Source organism: Elgaria multicarinata, chromosome 3 (assembly GCF_023053635.1).
Source record: "Elgaria multicarinata webbii isolate HBS135686 ecotype San Diego chromosome 3, rElgMul1.1.pri, whole genome shotgun sequence".
Classification (NCBI taxonomy): Eukaryota; Metazoa; Chordata; class Lepidosauria; order Squamata; family Anguidae; genus Elgaria; species Elgaria multicarinata.
This window is the reverse complement of record NC_086173.1, coordinates 116829686-116845805: the sequence shown is the minus strand read 5'-3', so window position 1 is coordinate 116845805 and position 16120 is coordinate 116829686. Positions and strand designations below refer to the sequence as shown.

General features: G+C 41.5%; 1 protein-coding gene across 3 annotated transcripts in view; it reads left to right on the top strand.

Annotated features, from left to right (window-relative positions):
• The window catches only part of RAB7A (RAB7A, member RAS oncogene family), a 285667-nt gene extending 270577 nt beyond the window's left edge, over positions 1 to 15090 (top strand). For 2 of the 3 annotated variants that reach the window (XM_063121359.1, XM_063121360.1), the window contains exons 2-6: positions 5966 to 6055; positions 8569 to 8695; positions 12483 to 12701; positions 13073 to 13201; positions 13791 to 15090. In XM_063121359.1, coding sequence (XP_062977429.1) covers positions 6003 to 6055; positions 8569 to 8695; positions 12483 to 12701; positions 13073 to 13201; positions 13791 to 13886 — 624 coding nt within the window. In that variant the 5' untranslated portion in view covers positions 5966 to 6002 and the 3' untranslated portion in view covers positions 13887 to 15090. The remainder of the gene's footprint in view (positions 1 to 5965; positions 6056 to 8568; positions 8696 to 12482; positions 12702 to 13072; positions 13202 to 13790) is intronic. The other variant, XM_063121361.1, reaches the window with a different exon arrangement.
• The last annotated feature ends 1030 nt before the right edge of the window (positions 15091 to 16120 follow it).

Here is a 16120-nt window from a genome sequence, read left to right as displayed (position 1 = left end):
AGTTAATGGTAAGCTGCTTCTACCTGTACTGACTGCACCAACACACACACACGCACTTTAGTTCTGTCCAAGCTAGTTTGACAAGCACAACTGAACATGAGCACCTGCTGCTCAACCTATTTTAGGACTGCTTAGGTCTTGGCACTTAAAAGTTAGTTGTAGAAGTAGTACTGTTATCAGCCCAGATTTTATCATGTCAGGTGCTCAAGGGACAGTTGCAAAAAGGACATATATCTAAGGGATCTAAAATATTTCACTAATGCCTGACTACTATGACACCTGAAGAATAATGAATGTAAATAAATTGTTAACCGAGTGCCTTAAATATCTAGTATCTTGAGCCTTGCTAAAATTTGGCGAGACAGAGAGTGAGATGTAATTTTAGCAACCTGACATTAAACTTTGGCTAATGCAGTCACTTAAAATCATGAGATCCAAAATAACTAAAAGATAATGGCAAACGATTGCAAACTGTGGATTTATTTATTTATTATATAACGCTGAATATAACAAAATCCCTCAGCAGTTCACAATAAAGCATAAACATAGAAGTACAGGGTTGTATCCAATCTTAGTCCTACTTAAAGCAGACCTGTTGAAATCAATGGGCTTAAGTAACTCATGACTAATTTGTCCCATTCATTTCAGTGGGTTTATTCTTTGTAGGACTAACTGATGAAGCCCTGTACTTCTGTGTTCATGCTTGTGTATGCCCAGTAATGTTTCTAGTACACTTTTTGCAATTTAGGGGGCAATCCTATGGCCACTGGATGCTCTTTAAAGGGCCATAGGATTTTTTGGTTTCTGGGAACCAAAAAACTCACCCCCTTGTAGCCGGTGTGGTTCTTGCCCTGCTGGATATGTCTCTGTACTTAGAAACAGAGCAAGGAGATGCTGTCCTAGGGGTGGGGAGGAGAGGAGACTGTAGAAGCAGCTTTATGCAGCTTCCTGTGTGCATTCTGGCCTCCCAATCCCGAAGCTGCGCATAGATGGGTGAAATCATCCATCTAGGCAAAAATGCACAGCGGCTGGAGCACGGACGCGAAGATTGCCTTCATGCTCCGACCGCCCTGGATTTGGATACTCAACAACTGATGACTTCAGAGGCTGCCAACAATTAAGATAGAATTGTCTCCTCCGTGTAGCTGACTTGGCACTTAAAAGGGGCCAAAGACGGCTGTTTTACCTTACCTAAATGTACCAGTTAATTACTAGTGCAAGCGATAGTCCTTCATTGCAGCTTTAGCTTTAAGGAAGCTGCCCAGTTGAAGAAACTACTTTGTAATAAAGGGGATTTTAATTAAACATTAGGAAGGACTGCTTAAGGATATGAGATGTTTGGCAATGGAACATACTGCCTCGAATGTAAGCTCTCCATTAAGAGTTTTTAAAGCAGGTACTGGTCATCTATCAGTGTGCTGTAGCAGTAGATTTCCTGTATTGGCAGGAGCTTGAGCTAGATTACATTTGAGGTACCTTCCAGATCTATAATTCTGTGAAACAGCAAAAATACTTCACAATTCTGGCAGATGTAGAAAATGCATGATTCGGAATTGAGGAGGCATAGTGGAACACACTATGAATTGAGGAGGCAGGACTTCGTAGCTGCATTCAGAATGGTCCTGTAGGGATTTAGGTAATACCTAGCAGAGATGAGAAGTAGCTTGTAAATCTCTCCTCCAGCTCTTAAAAACCTCTTCCCATTATACCTCTATAAGGCAATGACAGTGCTTTGCAAGGTACACCTATAGGTCCGAAAGGATGCTCTGTTGGGTGAAGTGTTGCTGTTGCAGACAAAAAATAGCAAGAGTGGTTAAAGATGCCATGTGGACATGTGTCCTGTTTCCCCCCTTCCTCAAAAGCCAAATATTTAGAGCCAGGGTGGGGAATCTGTGGCTCTCCAGATATTGTTTGAGTCTCAGTTCCAACCTGCATGACCAGTAGTCAAGGATGGTGTAATCTGGAAGGGGGCTATTTCCCTATTCCTGATTTAGAGTGAAGTATCTGAAATGCCACTTAATTGCGTGACAGTTGATTCTGTTGAAGTGAAAAACATTATGTGAATTCATTGCATTCCTATAGTGATGGTGGCTATCAGAGAGAGGACCGGGTATTCCCAGAAATGTATAAATCAGTGCTTACGTACTCATTTTGTACTTTTTGGTATAAAGGTGTCTTAAAGCACAAAGCATTTGGTTTACCTGTAAAAATCTTCATGACGTGCAGGCTGCATAATTTAAGAAGCTATTAGTACCTTGGCCTTCACTGCGACTTATTCCAAACAGTTCTGGCCTCTAGGGAAAATGGAATCCATCTTGACCTAAAACTAGAACCTGGATAGTAGTTAAAAGCCTGACTTCATTCTTAAGCTGGTCAATTTTTTATCACAGAAGATATGATTTGTAGCGGTTAAAAGATACTTCATATAAAGTGACAGAGAGCCTGAAACTGAAGTGCTATCTTGGGAGTCTCTTGCTTCATAACCATCCACAGTGCATGTGAGCTATCAGGAATCCTTAGTCATGCCTCAGTGGTAAAAGTGCTTGGACTGTAGTAGTGACAAAGGCTATACATAACACACAGCAGCCACTTTTAGACAACTGACTCCTAATTGTTGTGTCACATGGGCCTATTTAGTCTTTAGCACAAGTGACTCAAAACGCTTCATCAATGGTAGTATTCATCCTTGCCTCGCCTGTTCTTTGAATTGAATAACAAGCAACCAGTTAACAAAGTTTAACCCCTTTATCTGTAGGGCATATTAACTCAGGTGCATTTTGCTGTGGGGAAAATGAATCGGCAATATCTGAAATTGCCATTAAACTCTAGTAGAACAGCTGCTGAGCAAACTAGAATGTTATGCAGACCTGGTGTACAGTAAACTGAGGTTAAAATGAGACCTGCTTGTTTCAACTGCTGCCTGTATCAGAAGTCTTCTTTCTCTTTTTTTATGCAGACAAATATCTGAACCACAATGTTGCTGGCCATTACAATGTCAGCTTCTGTAACAGCCAACAGCCTCTAATTGGCTTGTGTTAGTAGCACAGTCGGAAGGGGGAAGACTTAAAGAAATAGCTATAACTGAACAAATCTTGATTAGTGTTCAGTCTTGGAAATCATGAAGCTATGGAATCCTGCCTTGCCATGCTTTTCTTACCATGAGAAACTTCTTGACAACTTGTATTTAAAGATCCAAAAGCAATTTAGCCCACTATTGAATCATCCATTTCCCCAGCACCCCATTTTGGTTGGATGGAAGCTTCCACATGCCAGTAGTCCTTGTATAGTTCCCATTAATCTACCCTATTTCTTCGATTCTAAGACACACTTCCCCCCCCCCCCCCATATAAACATCTCTAAAAATGGGGTGCGTCTTAGAATCGCAGGTGTGTCTTAGGTTTTTTTTTCTATTGGTGGTACTGAAATTAATGTGCGTCTTACAATCGTTGGCGTCTTACAATCGAAGAAATACGGTAGTTGGCTCAAATGCAGTCCTACTGCTGTGAATGGTGAGCAAGAAGCCTGGGCCACCATTTGACCAGATTCCTTAGCTATGTGTCAAGGTTTATTTATTTATTGCATTTCTATACCGCCCAATAGCCGGTTGCAAAGGTAGTACCTGCCGCTGGGGATGTAAGTGTGGTTTCTACATGACATTTAACACTTTAGGCATTGTTGGGTGACTGTGACCATCTGGTGTGCTATATGTTGCTTCTAGTCATCTGTTGGCTGCCAGTAATGCTTGACCGTGTCTGCACTACCAGCTGTGATAGTCCACTGCTGATACTGCTTGACTGATTGGGTTTAAAGACCTAACTTACTCTTTACCAATCTGGTGCTCTCTAGATGTCTTTGACTACAACTCCCATCATTCCAGCCAACATGACCATGTAGTTAAGCACATCCCGAGGGCGCCAGAATGGAAGGCAGGTAATCAAACAGGAGTAGGAAGCCTGCAAAGTACTAACAGATAAGCTAAACATGAAGCAAGTAAATTTGTAGAAACTTTAGGTGCTTTTATAACATATGATCCACACACTAACCTTGGCTAAGTTCCTAGATCTTGAGACAAGAGCTACAGTAGGTTTGTCAAAGTCTGGCAAATAGAGAAGAAAAGTTCTGTGGAAAAGGCAACAGATAAGAGTTTTTCAGTTAAATATGTTTTCACGTTGAGTCATTGCAGAAATGGCTGAATTGTAATTTGATATCTTCCATGTTCAAGTTGAATTGCAGTGCCTACATACTAGCTCCAGCCCTTGACTTCAGGCACCTCTCTTGGTGCTAACCAAGATGCCCCCGTCTAATTATTGCAATGAGCTTAGCAAGAATTCTTCTGTACCGTTCTTGCCTTAAGAGGCTTACAACTTACGTGTATATTGCTCAGTTCCCTTGAGTGTCAGAAATGGTCAGTTCAACAGAACATGGTACAAATGCTAGCTGGTGTTCTTGAGCCCAATAGTTAACTATTCTCTTACAGTTGTAGTTCTTGTTGTTTTAAATGAAACTGCTGTGCTTCTTAAGAGGCTGCTGTCAAGCTGGAGTTGCAATGTAGCAATGGGTGATTTATGAATTGCATCTCGAGACTTGTAGACCGAATAGCTTCCTTTTGCCTTGCAATATTTTCCTGTTCTGTTCCTTCTGCGCAGCAAGCAATATTTAGATATACTATGCCCTTATTCTTCTCAGTTGCCATTCTGACAAAGCAGCTGAACCTTACAGCGGCTTCAAGTACTATTCTTACAGGTGATACTGTCCTAACCAGCTGTTGGTCCACTAGCTGTTTCTTATGTTCTGTGCCTTCATCACTCAGCATTCAAGTCCTTGTCCTTCCTTTAGAAGCTACCTCCTAGCTGCCATCCTTCACTGCCTAGTATTCTTCTCTACAAATCTGCAAACCACAATATAACAGCAAGGGTAGGCAGCCTGATTCCCTCCAGATGTTTTAGACTGCAGCTCCCATACTCCCTGATTGGCCATGGTGAGAGTGGTAATGAAAACATCTGGAAGGTGCTAGGTTGCTTTCTCCTACACCAAGTCTGAGGCTTTAATTCCAGTTCGTTTTGCTTTCCTTGGGAAATGAACTTGCATTGTTTTTATTCTTCAGTACTTGGAATGTGTGAACATTCCACGGCATTAAATTTACCCCACCAGTAGGAACAGCAGGCTGCGATACCAGACAGTACCCTGATGTATTTCAGTATGTATTAATGGGACTTGTGACCCAGAATGATATCTACAAACGTGGACTTTGATGGGTTGTATTCTTCTCCACCCCTCATCCCAAACATTGGGACAGACAAATTGCTTTCTAAAGTTGTGCCATGAATGCTCTTTAGTGAAAATGAGAAATTTTGAACAATCTCCACAATCTAAATTCTGGTCAGTAGTGCATGATTCATCCATAGGAAAAGGAGTAAGTTTTATTCTTTCACAAGGAATCACCTTCTTAAATTAATCTAAAGCCTAAATAAAGAAGAACGAAATAAATAGCGTTTTAGCATAGACCAGCAATACACAAGTGAGTAAGGCAATTATTGGCATATAGGCAATTGGAAGTTACTATGAAACAGTAAAATAGCTTTTACATGCACAGCTTTGTTAAGTATTGGGATTTTTTTTAATGGGGGGGGAAAGTGTGCAGCAGTCTATCAGCTCATATTGGAATGGTTCTTGCCCTCCATGTAGTGATGCTTATTGGGACTTCCCCTCCCTCCCCTGATGCTTTTTTTTCCTATGGTATTTAAGGTTAATAGGCACTTCTGGATTTTAAGAACCATAGTATCCAGGTGGGGCCTCTCACTTTTATCCATAGACCCAACACTACAGGTAGAACAGGCTTGTATTTTGACAAGGCAACATCATACAAGCACATGGCACGCTAATCAATTGTCCTGTGTTTTGAAATGTCTGAGCAGCGAATGGACTGCAGGGTATAGTTTTTTAATGTTTTGATTTCTTTCTCTAGTAAGTGCACTTGAACAGTCCATCTGAACTCTTGAACAATGACTTCTAGAAAGAAAGTATTACTCAAAGTCATCATCCTTGGAGACTCAGGGTAAGTGGTGCCTCAACATAGTGATGTCTGTGCTGTATCAAATAGTAACAATAATTGGTGTGCCTTACAAGGCTCACTTGAAATTGCATATATGTGGGGTTATTATAAGTTCTTTGGGACAAGGACCAGTGTCTTGCCTACAAAACTCCTTAAAGGTGCTGCCTGCTTTGCTGGCACTAAGATTTAAATAGTTGTCTGTACTGCATTGCGCTCTAATGAGCTGTGCACTTACTGAAATGTAAACTGTTGTTGCAACTAAATTGTGTCCAAGTGTAAAGGAAGACAACCTGGTCTACAAAATTCCTTGCATTAAGAACATAAAATGTAAGAAGAGACATGCTGGATCAGATCAAAGGTGCATCTAGTCAGGTGTTCTTTCACATAGTGGCTCATCAGCTACCTGTGAATGTGCATGACCATAAAAGGGAAGAGGATTTAGATGTTGAAACCCCAAAAATATTTTTTAAAACTTGCTTTTCAACTGGAAAGGAGGTGGTCTATAGCTGGTATACTTTTGACCTCTAGTCTAGTAGAAGGCAACTTCAGGAGATCTGGGGCCTATCTTTGCCCATGCCCTTATGGGTCACAGTCTGAGGGGCAACCCAAAATACAATGGAACTTTTTATTTTATATTTTGAAAAAGAAAGTTCCATCCATTGCTTCTACAGAGCAAAAGGGTCAAATTTGAGCCAGTGTAGTGGCTAGAGTGTTGGACTGGGAGTCGGGGGATCTGGGTTCTAGTCCCCACTCAGCCATGGAAACCCACTGGGTGACTTTGGGCCAGTCACAGGCTCTCAGCCCAACCCACCTCACAGGGTTGTTGTTGTGAGAATAAAATGGAGAGGAGGATTATGTACACCGCCTTGGGTTCCTTGGAGGAAAAAAGGTGGGATATAAATGTAATACATAAATAAATTAAATTTAGCCTGACCCCTTTGGTGCTCTATAATACCTACGGACACCATTTTCTCCACCACCAACACACACGCACACACACACACACACACACACGTAAAAAATTTAACTTTTTGGAGGATGCTCTGAAATTGGCCGGCACCACAGCAGAGAGAGGTGCGGGCTGCATATTGCCCACCCTGCTCTAATCATATAAACCACATGAGCACACTCTTTAAAACACCAGAAAACTGCTTGAATTCTAGGCCTTTGTATTTTAATTTTAGTATAAATCTCCAGAGTCCAATGTGTATAAACAACAAATGACAGTGTTTCCCAATTGGGGCCTTCAATGCTAGATAAGATGTTAAAGCAGTTAAGATGCATTATCCTAGCTAAGCAGTTCTAGCTGCTTCATCTACACGCGGCATGATAAGTAAAACCTGGCTTTTTGGAGCTTCCCGCAAGAAACAGAGCAGAAAAATAATTCAAGCCTAAAGCTGCACCAGCTCTCAGGGCATTAAAAAAGTCTTGTACAAACCATGCTGCCATGGAGTCATGGCGTGCTAAATAGCTGTATTATGCAAGCTGATACTTTCTTTGAGTAAAGCTGGCCTACACCTACTGTCAGTAGAAACACAGTCCCAGTTTGGTTGCCTGGAATGTAATCTGATCCCAGTTCTACTCCTAATAAACAAATCTGATGTCACTTGGCTTAAGCTTTTGAATGAAGCTCTAGCAGTCTTGGAGTACATTTCTGCAAAAAACCATTTGCAGCTGAAATCACAGTTGTGAAATAGCAAATATTGCCACTTCACACCAGGCTTCCTTCATTAGTGAATGAAAATGTGTTGAGCCTTCCTTAACCCATTGGTTTTGTGTGCATATTCATCTGTGCAGCCGCCGCCACAATGAGATTGAATACTGTGCCAGATAAACTCCCTTTCCAAGCAGAGTAGATAAATGGCAGCGTATAACATCCTATAGCTGCAGGGAAGCTATAAGTGAAGACCAAAGCTATTCTTTCCCTGGATTGCTTCCCTTGGTTACAGGATGGTAAAACCTGCAGAGAGCAGTCAGGGCAGTCTACCAAATATTTGGGCCACATCTGGACTTAAAGAAGAGCTCACTCTAGTATCTGAAGATAGTAACATGATTAAATGTAGCCTAATAGACATATAGAGGCTGCTTCACAAATCACCTGGCACCACTGGCTGTTAAATCACCTTCCATGAATATGGATTTAGCTTGACATGGTTAGAAGGTAGATATCCAGATAATTTTGGACTTCAACTCCCAGAAGCCCCTGCCAGCATAGCCAATGATCAGGAATGCTGGAAGTTGAAGTTCAAAATATCTGGAGATCTACCTTCTGCTCACCCCTGTTCTAGAAGGGTGAATTGGAGGTTGATCTATTTACACACGGGTTGAATGCAGAACATAAGGAGTAGTTGCTTACACTTTAAGCCTTCAGTTAGTCATAAAGATTAAAACACTTCAGATTCAGAATTTATGAGTGAGTGTATTTCTATATATTTTGTGCACAAAAGTGTAGTCTTATACAGAACGTAATCTCTTAATTTGTCCAACTGTCCCCATGACATTTCCTCTTCCCATAGGGTGGGAAAGACATCTCTTATGAATCAGTACGTGAACAAGAAATTCAGTAACCAGTACAAAGCTACAATAGGAGCAGACTTCCTGACAAAGGAGGTGATGGTGGATGATAGGCTAGTCACAATGCAGGTAAGAAAATTGTACCTGTAGCATTTCTGCAACTTGAAGAGATCCACAAACATGTTTATGTTTGGTATTTATACTTGCCATTCTGCTTGCTCTAAAACACCCAAGGCAGCATTGACAATGCTAGCAATCATGCTTCTTCCTCAAGGGAGTGAATTGGAGTTTTGGTGATGTTCTGAGGCTTGGCATGATAGGAGAATAGGGTGGTTCTTCTGACGGATGGGGTGCTCAACCTGTTCTGGATGGGATTACACTCCTCCTGAAGGAGCAAATTCGTAGCTTGGGGGTTCTCAGTTGCTGGCCCAGCTACTCCCTTATCCAGATAGGGATAACTGGTTTCAGTCATCTACGTTCTGGTAACCCAAGTTAGATTACTGCAGTGCACTCTACATTGGGCTGCTTTTGAAGATGGTTCTGAAAGTGCAGCTTGTGCAAAATGTGGCAGCCAGATAATGGGGACCAGGAGGTATGAACATATAAGACTAACTCTGGCTTGCTTGCATTGGCTGCCTGTATGATTTCGAGCCCGATTCAAGGTGTGGGTTCTACCCAGTAAAGCCTTACACAGCTCAGGACCATAATACTTAATGGAACGCCTCTCCCAAGATGAACCTACCCATACACTACGCTCAACATCTAAGGTCCTTCTCTGGGTGCCTACTCTGAGGGAAGCTCGGGAGACGGCAATAAGGGAGAGGACCTTCTCTGTGGTGGCCCCTGAATTATGGAATGATCTTTCCAACAAGGCCCTCCTGGTGCCAACAGTGCTATCGTTTCAGCACAAGGTCAAGACTTTTCTCTTTTCCCAGGCTTTTAGCAGCAGGTGATACATTTTAATTAATCCCAGATCTGTTTTCAGGTTTGGCTGATAGTTCAAAACTTGTTTTTAGATGTATGTTGTCTTTGTGGATATGCTCTGTTGTATGTTTTTATTGTTTAAAATGTTTGTATATTTTAAATGTTTTAAGCTTTTGTAAACTGCCCAAAGAGCTTCAGCTATGAGGTGATATAGAAATGCAGATGATGATGGGAATGGGTGGGAGGGTATCAGGAAAAAAGTTTTTTCCCTTCCCCAGGACCATTTTTTTCCTGAAATTGAACAGCTTTGGATTATGAAATATTTTCTTTTAGAATTTAAGACTAGGTATTTATAGATTGTTACCAAGACTTTACTCCCGCAAAGTGATTTCTAAAAACTATGTAATAAAAAGTGTCTGGAAATAATGAAGCCATGGGGGGAAATGTTTTAGTTTCCTCTATAAAATTCTCAGCATGGTTATTTCTTCCATTTCTTATTAAAATTATTGATCCAATGTATGTTTTACTGATATTTTGAGGTGCTCCAAGTCATGCTCAATTTCCCAACATGTGAATAGAATCACCATATCATAATAGGGAAGAAAATGTGCATTCTTGACAGTGAGTTTTGTTCTACAGAGTCATCCTCTGCCTCCAGTTCTTCATGCTTCTAAGATGATTCAGATGTTTCAGGGACTACTTGCTAAAGTTCCCCATAGTCAGACATAAAGCAGGAATCTAAAATATCCTATATGTAACTTGGTTTGCTCATAAAATCAGGTTTGATTATTAAAAGTGAAGTTTTCAAGTCTAATGTTAATTTTATGAGCACATCATGTTATCCATAATATAACTTTAGGAATGTAAAGGCTCCTTTATGGTCCTAAAACAGCCTGCCCCAAACTGGTGCCCTACAGATGTTTGGGACTTTAATGGGGCCAGCATTCCTCATCATTGGCCATCCTGCCTGAGGCTGATAGGAGCTGAAGTCCAAAATATCTGGAGGCCACGGAAGCCTGTCCTAAAGCAACAAAGAGACGTTAGATCTGAAAGGAGTGCTTAAATAGGAAAGGAAAGGAACCTCTCATGCAAGCACTTGAGTCATTGCTGACTCCTAGAGGGACGCCTGCTTTCGCTGACGTTTTCTTGGCAGACTTTGTAGCGGTGTTGGTTTGCCATTGCCTTCCCCAGTCGCAGTTACCTTTCCCCCAGCTAGCTGGGTACTCATTTTACTGACCTCGGAAGGATGGAAGGCTGAGTCGACCTGAGCCGGCTGCCTGAGAACCAGCTTCCGCTGGGATCGAACTCAGGCCGTGGGGAGAGTTTCGGCTGCAGTAACTGCCGCTTATCACTCTGTGCCACATGAGGCTGTAGTGCTTAAATAAGTATTGCTTATTTTTCATGTTTCCCCAAAATGCAAACAAAAAAACCAGCAAAAGCTTCCCCCCTATGGCTTCAACATTTCTGGAAATTTTATTTCTCTAGACAAGAGCCAAGATTTATCCCTGCAGACACACCTTGACACTTGAAAAGCAACAGGATGTCTTGCTGGGGTCTTAGCTGCTCCACAACTAACACCTTGTCAGGGATATCCTTGGCTTTTCTCCAGACTCTAGAGAAGGCAGCAGTGCGTCTCTGCTTTATTAAAAATGCAGTCACAAGTCACAGTCACCGGCATGCGTGTGGGATATTTGGTGACTTGACATGAGAACAGTGCAAAAGCGAATTTAAGCTGCTTTCCAATTGGAAGGTGATTTGCGTTGATCATCTGACCTTCTTGTATAGAGTTCAGATCTTATGAGGCCTGGCATATAGATCAATTGATGAAATATTGTAATTTGATCATTGTCAAATGCTGCAGCTCATCTTGAATTTCATTATGGGGTCTTGTTGGCAAGGAGAGACTGTTGTGTAGCAAAGGGCAAATGTAGCAACATTGCAAAGCTTTTCTGACTGGGTTTCTGTTGTAACAGCATGTATGTCCAAGCAGGAATACAAGCTGTGATCAGTGGTGAAGACCATTGTCTAGTTAACAGAATGTTTGACTAGGGCCAGGGAGACTTGGGTTGAAATCCTAACTTGGCTATGATGCTCAGTGGTTCAGTTACATACTTGGTGTAACCTACCTCACAGGGTGAGGGTACAATTGGAAGAACTATGTAAAACATCCTGAGCTCTTTGGGAAGAACACAACAAACCTCTTTTTTACTGCAGATTATTGTAAAACAATACAAGTCTCAACCAGTTTATCTATGTTCTCATTAATGTATCAAAAACACTTGGCCGTTATTTGACTAGTTAAATGCCCAGCCCTAGATCTTGCAGCATAGAGTACCAGTACCTTGTATATGAAGGTAAGCTCCATGTGACACTCATAGCCAGTTTGCCTCTTATCTCTAACCCTGAAGTATGGGCATTGAGAACATAGATGGGAAAAGGAGCCTAGCAAATAGTATCACTGTAGAAATGAGAGCCAGGTGTCAATGAGGTTGGCTGAACTCAGTAGCCAGCCATTTATTCTTGTTAAAAAGGCTTCCCCAAGTGCTGTGTGGGTGCCAGAGGAGCCTGTGTGGGATTTAGATCAGGCAGAAACAGCATGAGACTCTTGGGTTTCTTCTGCCTTATCCAACACTCAGCGTGACCGGGCCGCCCCGCCTGGAGACGTACAGGTTTGCTTTTCCTCTTTCTCTCTTGCGCAACCTGAAGCCTAGTCTGCTTACAGCTTGGCATGACATGAGGTGTCCACTGCATTTCTGCAATTCACTGAACTTGGGAAGGGGAAGAGTTCTTAATTTGGGGACCTTGCCCTAAAACAGGGTATGTTGGTATGCTTTCAAAAGACGGGGTACTGATTTGTCTGCATTCAAAATCCAATATCAGTATTTCCACACAGGCAGAATCATGGTAATGAGAAAACTGAGTTACTGTGGTTAAGTCTTATCTGAGTAGTCCAACGGCCCTTAAATGGTGTCTTCTTCTGTGATCGCTGCAGATATGGGATACAGCAGGGCAGGAACGGTTTCAGTCTCTGGGAGTTGCCTTCTACAGAGGAGCAGACTGCTGCGTGCTGGTGTTCGACGTAACGGCTCCCAACACATTTAAAACCCTGGACAGCTGGCGAGACGAGTTCCTCATTCAAGCCAGTCCACGGGATCCCGAGAACTTTCCTTTTGTTGTGCTGGGAAACAAGATTGACCTAGAAAACAGACAAGTAAGATGATGGAATACTGTTTTGAACTAGAATCTTTATCAAAGCAAAAAATCTGAAGCCTCCACCAATGGGAGGATCTAAATTACAAGAACAGTATTTTTAGCTTGGGTCTCTTTAAGAGTGCTGCATTGAATTGTCTACAGAAGTAAATGCTGTTTCCGCGAATGGAGACGGAACAGTGTAGCCTTGGAAACAAGCTCTTGGTGTACAAGGATTGCTGGGAACTAACAGGAATTATTGGGCTCTACAATTTGAGGAGTAGTGAGTTGCTCTGCTTTTTGTCATTGAACAGAAGATGGTTGGTAGGTATATGTAAACTGAACTTGACTTTCAGTAACTGTAAAGCTTAAAAGGTCCTGTCTCTGTTACAGGTTACTACAAAACGAGCACAGGCCTGGTGCTACAGCAAAAACAATATCCCTTACTTTGAAACCAGTGCCAAGGAGGCCATTAATGTGGAACAAGCTTTCCAGACAATTGCACGAAATGCACTTAAACAGGTATGAGTTCTACTTAGTGTCCTATTTGTAGCAGACCAGTCATAATTCTATTCGCAAGTTCAAATGGGGTGGGGGTGGCTGCAGACAGGTGATAGAGGCACGGATTTCTTTGTACACCTTGACATTTCCCCCCAACTTGTTTTCCAGCTTAGTGGGATTTTGAAACATTACAGAAACCTGTTTTCCAAGGCAATAGTGGGATAAGTGTACATCCCACAGGCGGTGGGGCCTTTTTAATCATCAACAGTTGGAAAAAGCTTTTTGATGTACTGCAGTCTATGGCCGTGTTCAGAAGACACCCCAAACCATGACAAAAAGCCTTATTCACCCTTATTAAAGACGTGGTTTAAGGTGTCTTCTGAACACAGCCTATGGCACAGTAGGGTGGGCTGCACCTGGCTTTTAAACATAAATGGTGATGCTAACTTGTTTCCATCCAAGCCAGGAAAGGACTTGGGAGGCAAACAATGGAAGTGATTCTTGAATGGCACTATGCCAACCCTCTCCCCACCCTCCTGCCAGTAGGTGCCCGTTTAGTTGAACTAAGGGCTGAATTATTGTTGGTGACTTGTTCCTTCTTTCTTGATAGGAAACTGAAGTGGAGCTTTACAATGAATTTCCTGAGCCTATCAAACTAGACAAGAATGACCGAGCAAAGGCTTCTGCGGAGAGCTGCAGCTGCTGAGGTGGGGCTGGAGGGGTTAGCACAGACCTTCACAAACCGATATCACACTTAGGCCTTCAAACATACACGGCCCCTCTCCTGTGTAAAAAGAAATGAGATCCCACTTTCAGCGGCCAAAATCACCCATTTACCATGAACAACTTGTAAGCCCATTCATTCCTCTCAGACTCCATGAATCTCCCTACATCCCATCACATTATTTCATGGTAGCAGACCTTTCTCCTCTAGTTTAAAAAAGGAAACTCTGATATGTTTGGAACTTAAGCTACTTCCAGGTGTCCAATGGAAAGAAACTGTACAGATAATCTGTAACAATTTTACCTTTAATTGTCTTGTGTTTCCCCTGTGAAGGCGGCAACTGGAAAGGCTGATTACTCATAGCTCATTGCAAGCTCAGCACTCAGTCCAACTAGGTTGAGTTTTGTATGTATCTGTTAATGCTTGTTACTTTTAACTAATCAGATCTTTTTACAGTATCCACGTATTATGTAATGGCTTCTTTAGGAAAAATCTTATAGTACATGTTAATATATGCAACCAATTAAAATGTATAAATTAGTGTAAAATTCTTGAATTACATGTTTAAGTACTGAAACACAGGTTGTTTAGGAAGTGAACAGGACGCTTGTGGAATGCAGTGTGCTAGCAACACAAGTCCAGATAGAGGCAGTATTCTGTACAGTAGAAGCAAGAATTATGTAAACATTTGTATTGATTTTAAGAGCCAAAAAGCTTCATCTCCTGGAAAAATATTGTCTGGCTTCTTCGTAGCTTAAAATTTTCAAAGAATGATTTGCATAACCTTGCACACTGGATTATTGGACTTCCAAAATTAAATACAGCTTTCAGAATTATCACTTTGTTTGCCTTTTACCCCTTTTCATGATTCACTCTGGAAAATGTAAAGAGAAATATAACATGAGAAGTCTGACTCCTGTAGAATAAGCTCCATCTGGGTTGTGATTTAGCGTTCTTAATGGCTAAACACACACACCCCTTCCCCCTTTTCTCTCTTACTGTCAGTAGTCTGGATTTCCTAGAATGGAAACTTGACAACTTTGTTCTGCCCTCTTTTCCTTGTTCTTGCATTTGTAGCTTTCTTAAATGGAGCACTTCTACTGTTTTTTCCCAGAGGTCTACATACTAGTACGTAGTCAGAACTCTTCTGTAAAGAAACATGCCAATAAACTTAACAAGAACGAAATTTCTTGCTCCCTGTTTCTATTTTTTACTTTACTGAAGCTGGAGTCCCTGAGCTAATCTTAATTATTATTATTTTTGGTCCAGTGCCCACTTGGTATAACTCTGGCCAGCCAGGGAAGGGAGAAAATCGGGCAGAAATGCTAAAAACCAAGTTTCCCCATGTAAGACTTTGAGGAAGAGTTTCAGCTTAAATACCCTTACTCCTATAAGAAAAAAAAGATGCGTGACAATAAACATAAAAATGTATAGAGATTAAGAAATGTTAATTTTCATCAGACAGTATTTTGGCAGGAGTACATTTGTTGTGGCTTTTATAGCTAGTCATCTTGAGCAGCTATAATTGCCTCCTGGAAAACAAAGTTTCTAAAGTAAAAGGACTTGCTGCATATAGCTCAAGCAGGTACTCATGGCTTGTTGGGACACACAAGTTATAAATAGTAACGGGTCTGACTTGGCTGTACGATGCAGGGCCAATGTTTGGCTTGAGGGAGTAGGTGACTCCAAATACTGGTTTGTGCAAATTATCCCAAACTTCAAATTGGTCCTAGAAGGGAACATCTAAAGTCCATATACTTAGGGCACAGTCCCATGTGTGTTTAGAGAGAAGAAGTTACACAATTCTCAGCATGTTGAGAGTTATATGACTAGAAATTGTGCCTTTAGTCTTAGAGAATGGTGAGGCCACTAACGTAGGATTAGTTTAAGAGGGGATCTACACTAGTATATGAAACGTTTTTACAGTCATTGAACGTTTTGCTTTTAAACGATTTAAAACATAGCAGTTTTTAAAACGTTTACTTTTCTCTTTCTCTGGGAATGTATTCCTTTTGGCCACACTAAGGAAAGAAATCCGTTTGTTCGTTTTCCCCGTCTGCCAATCCAGCAAGCAGCCTCCCAAAAGTGAAACTAAAAGTGTCTGCAAAAAAGAGGCTTGAAAGAAAAAAACGGCTCCAACTTTGGACGCAGAAATTACATAAACATGCCCCCCAGGAATGCGATTGACTAATTAAGAACTACAGGAAACCCATTTA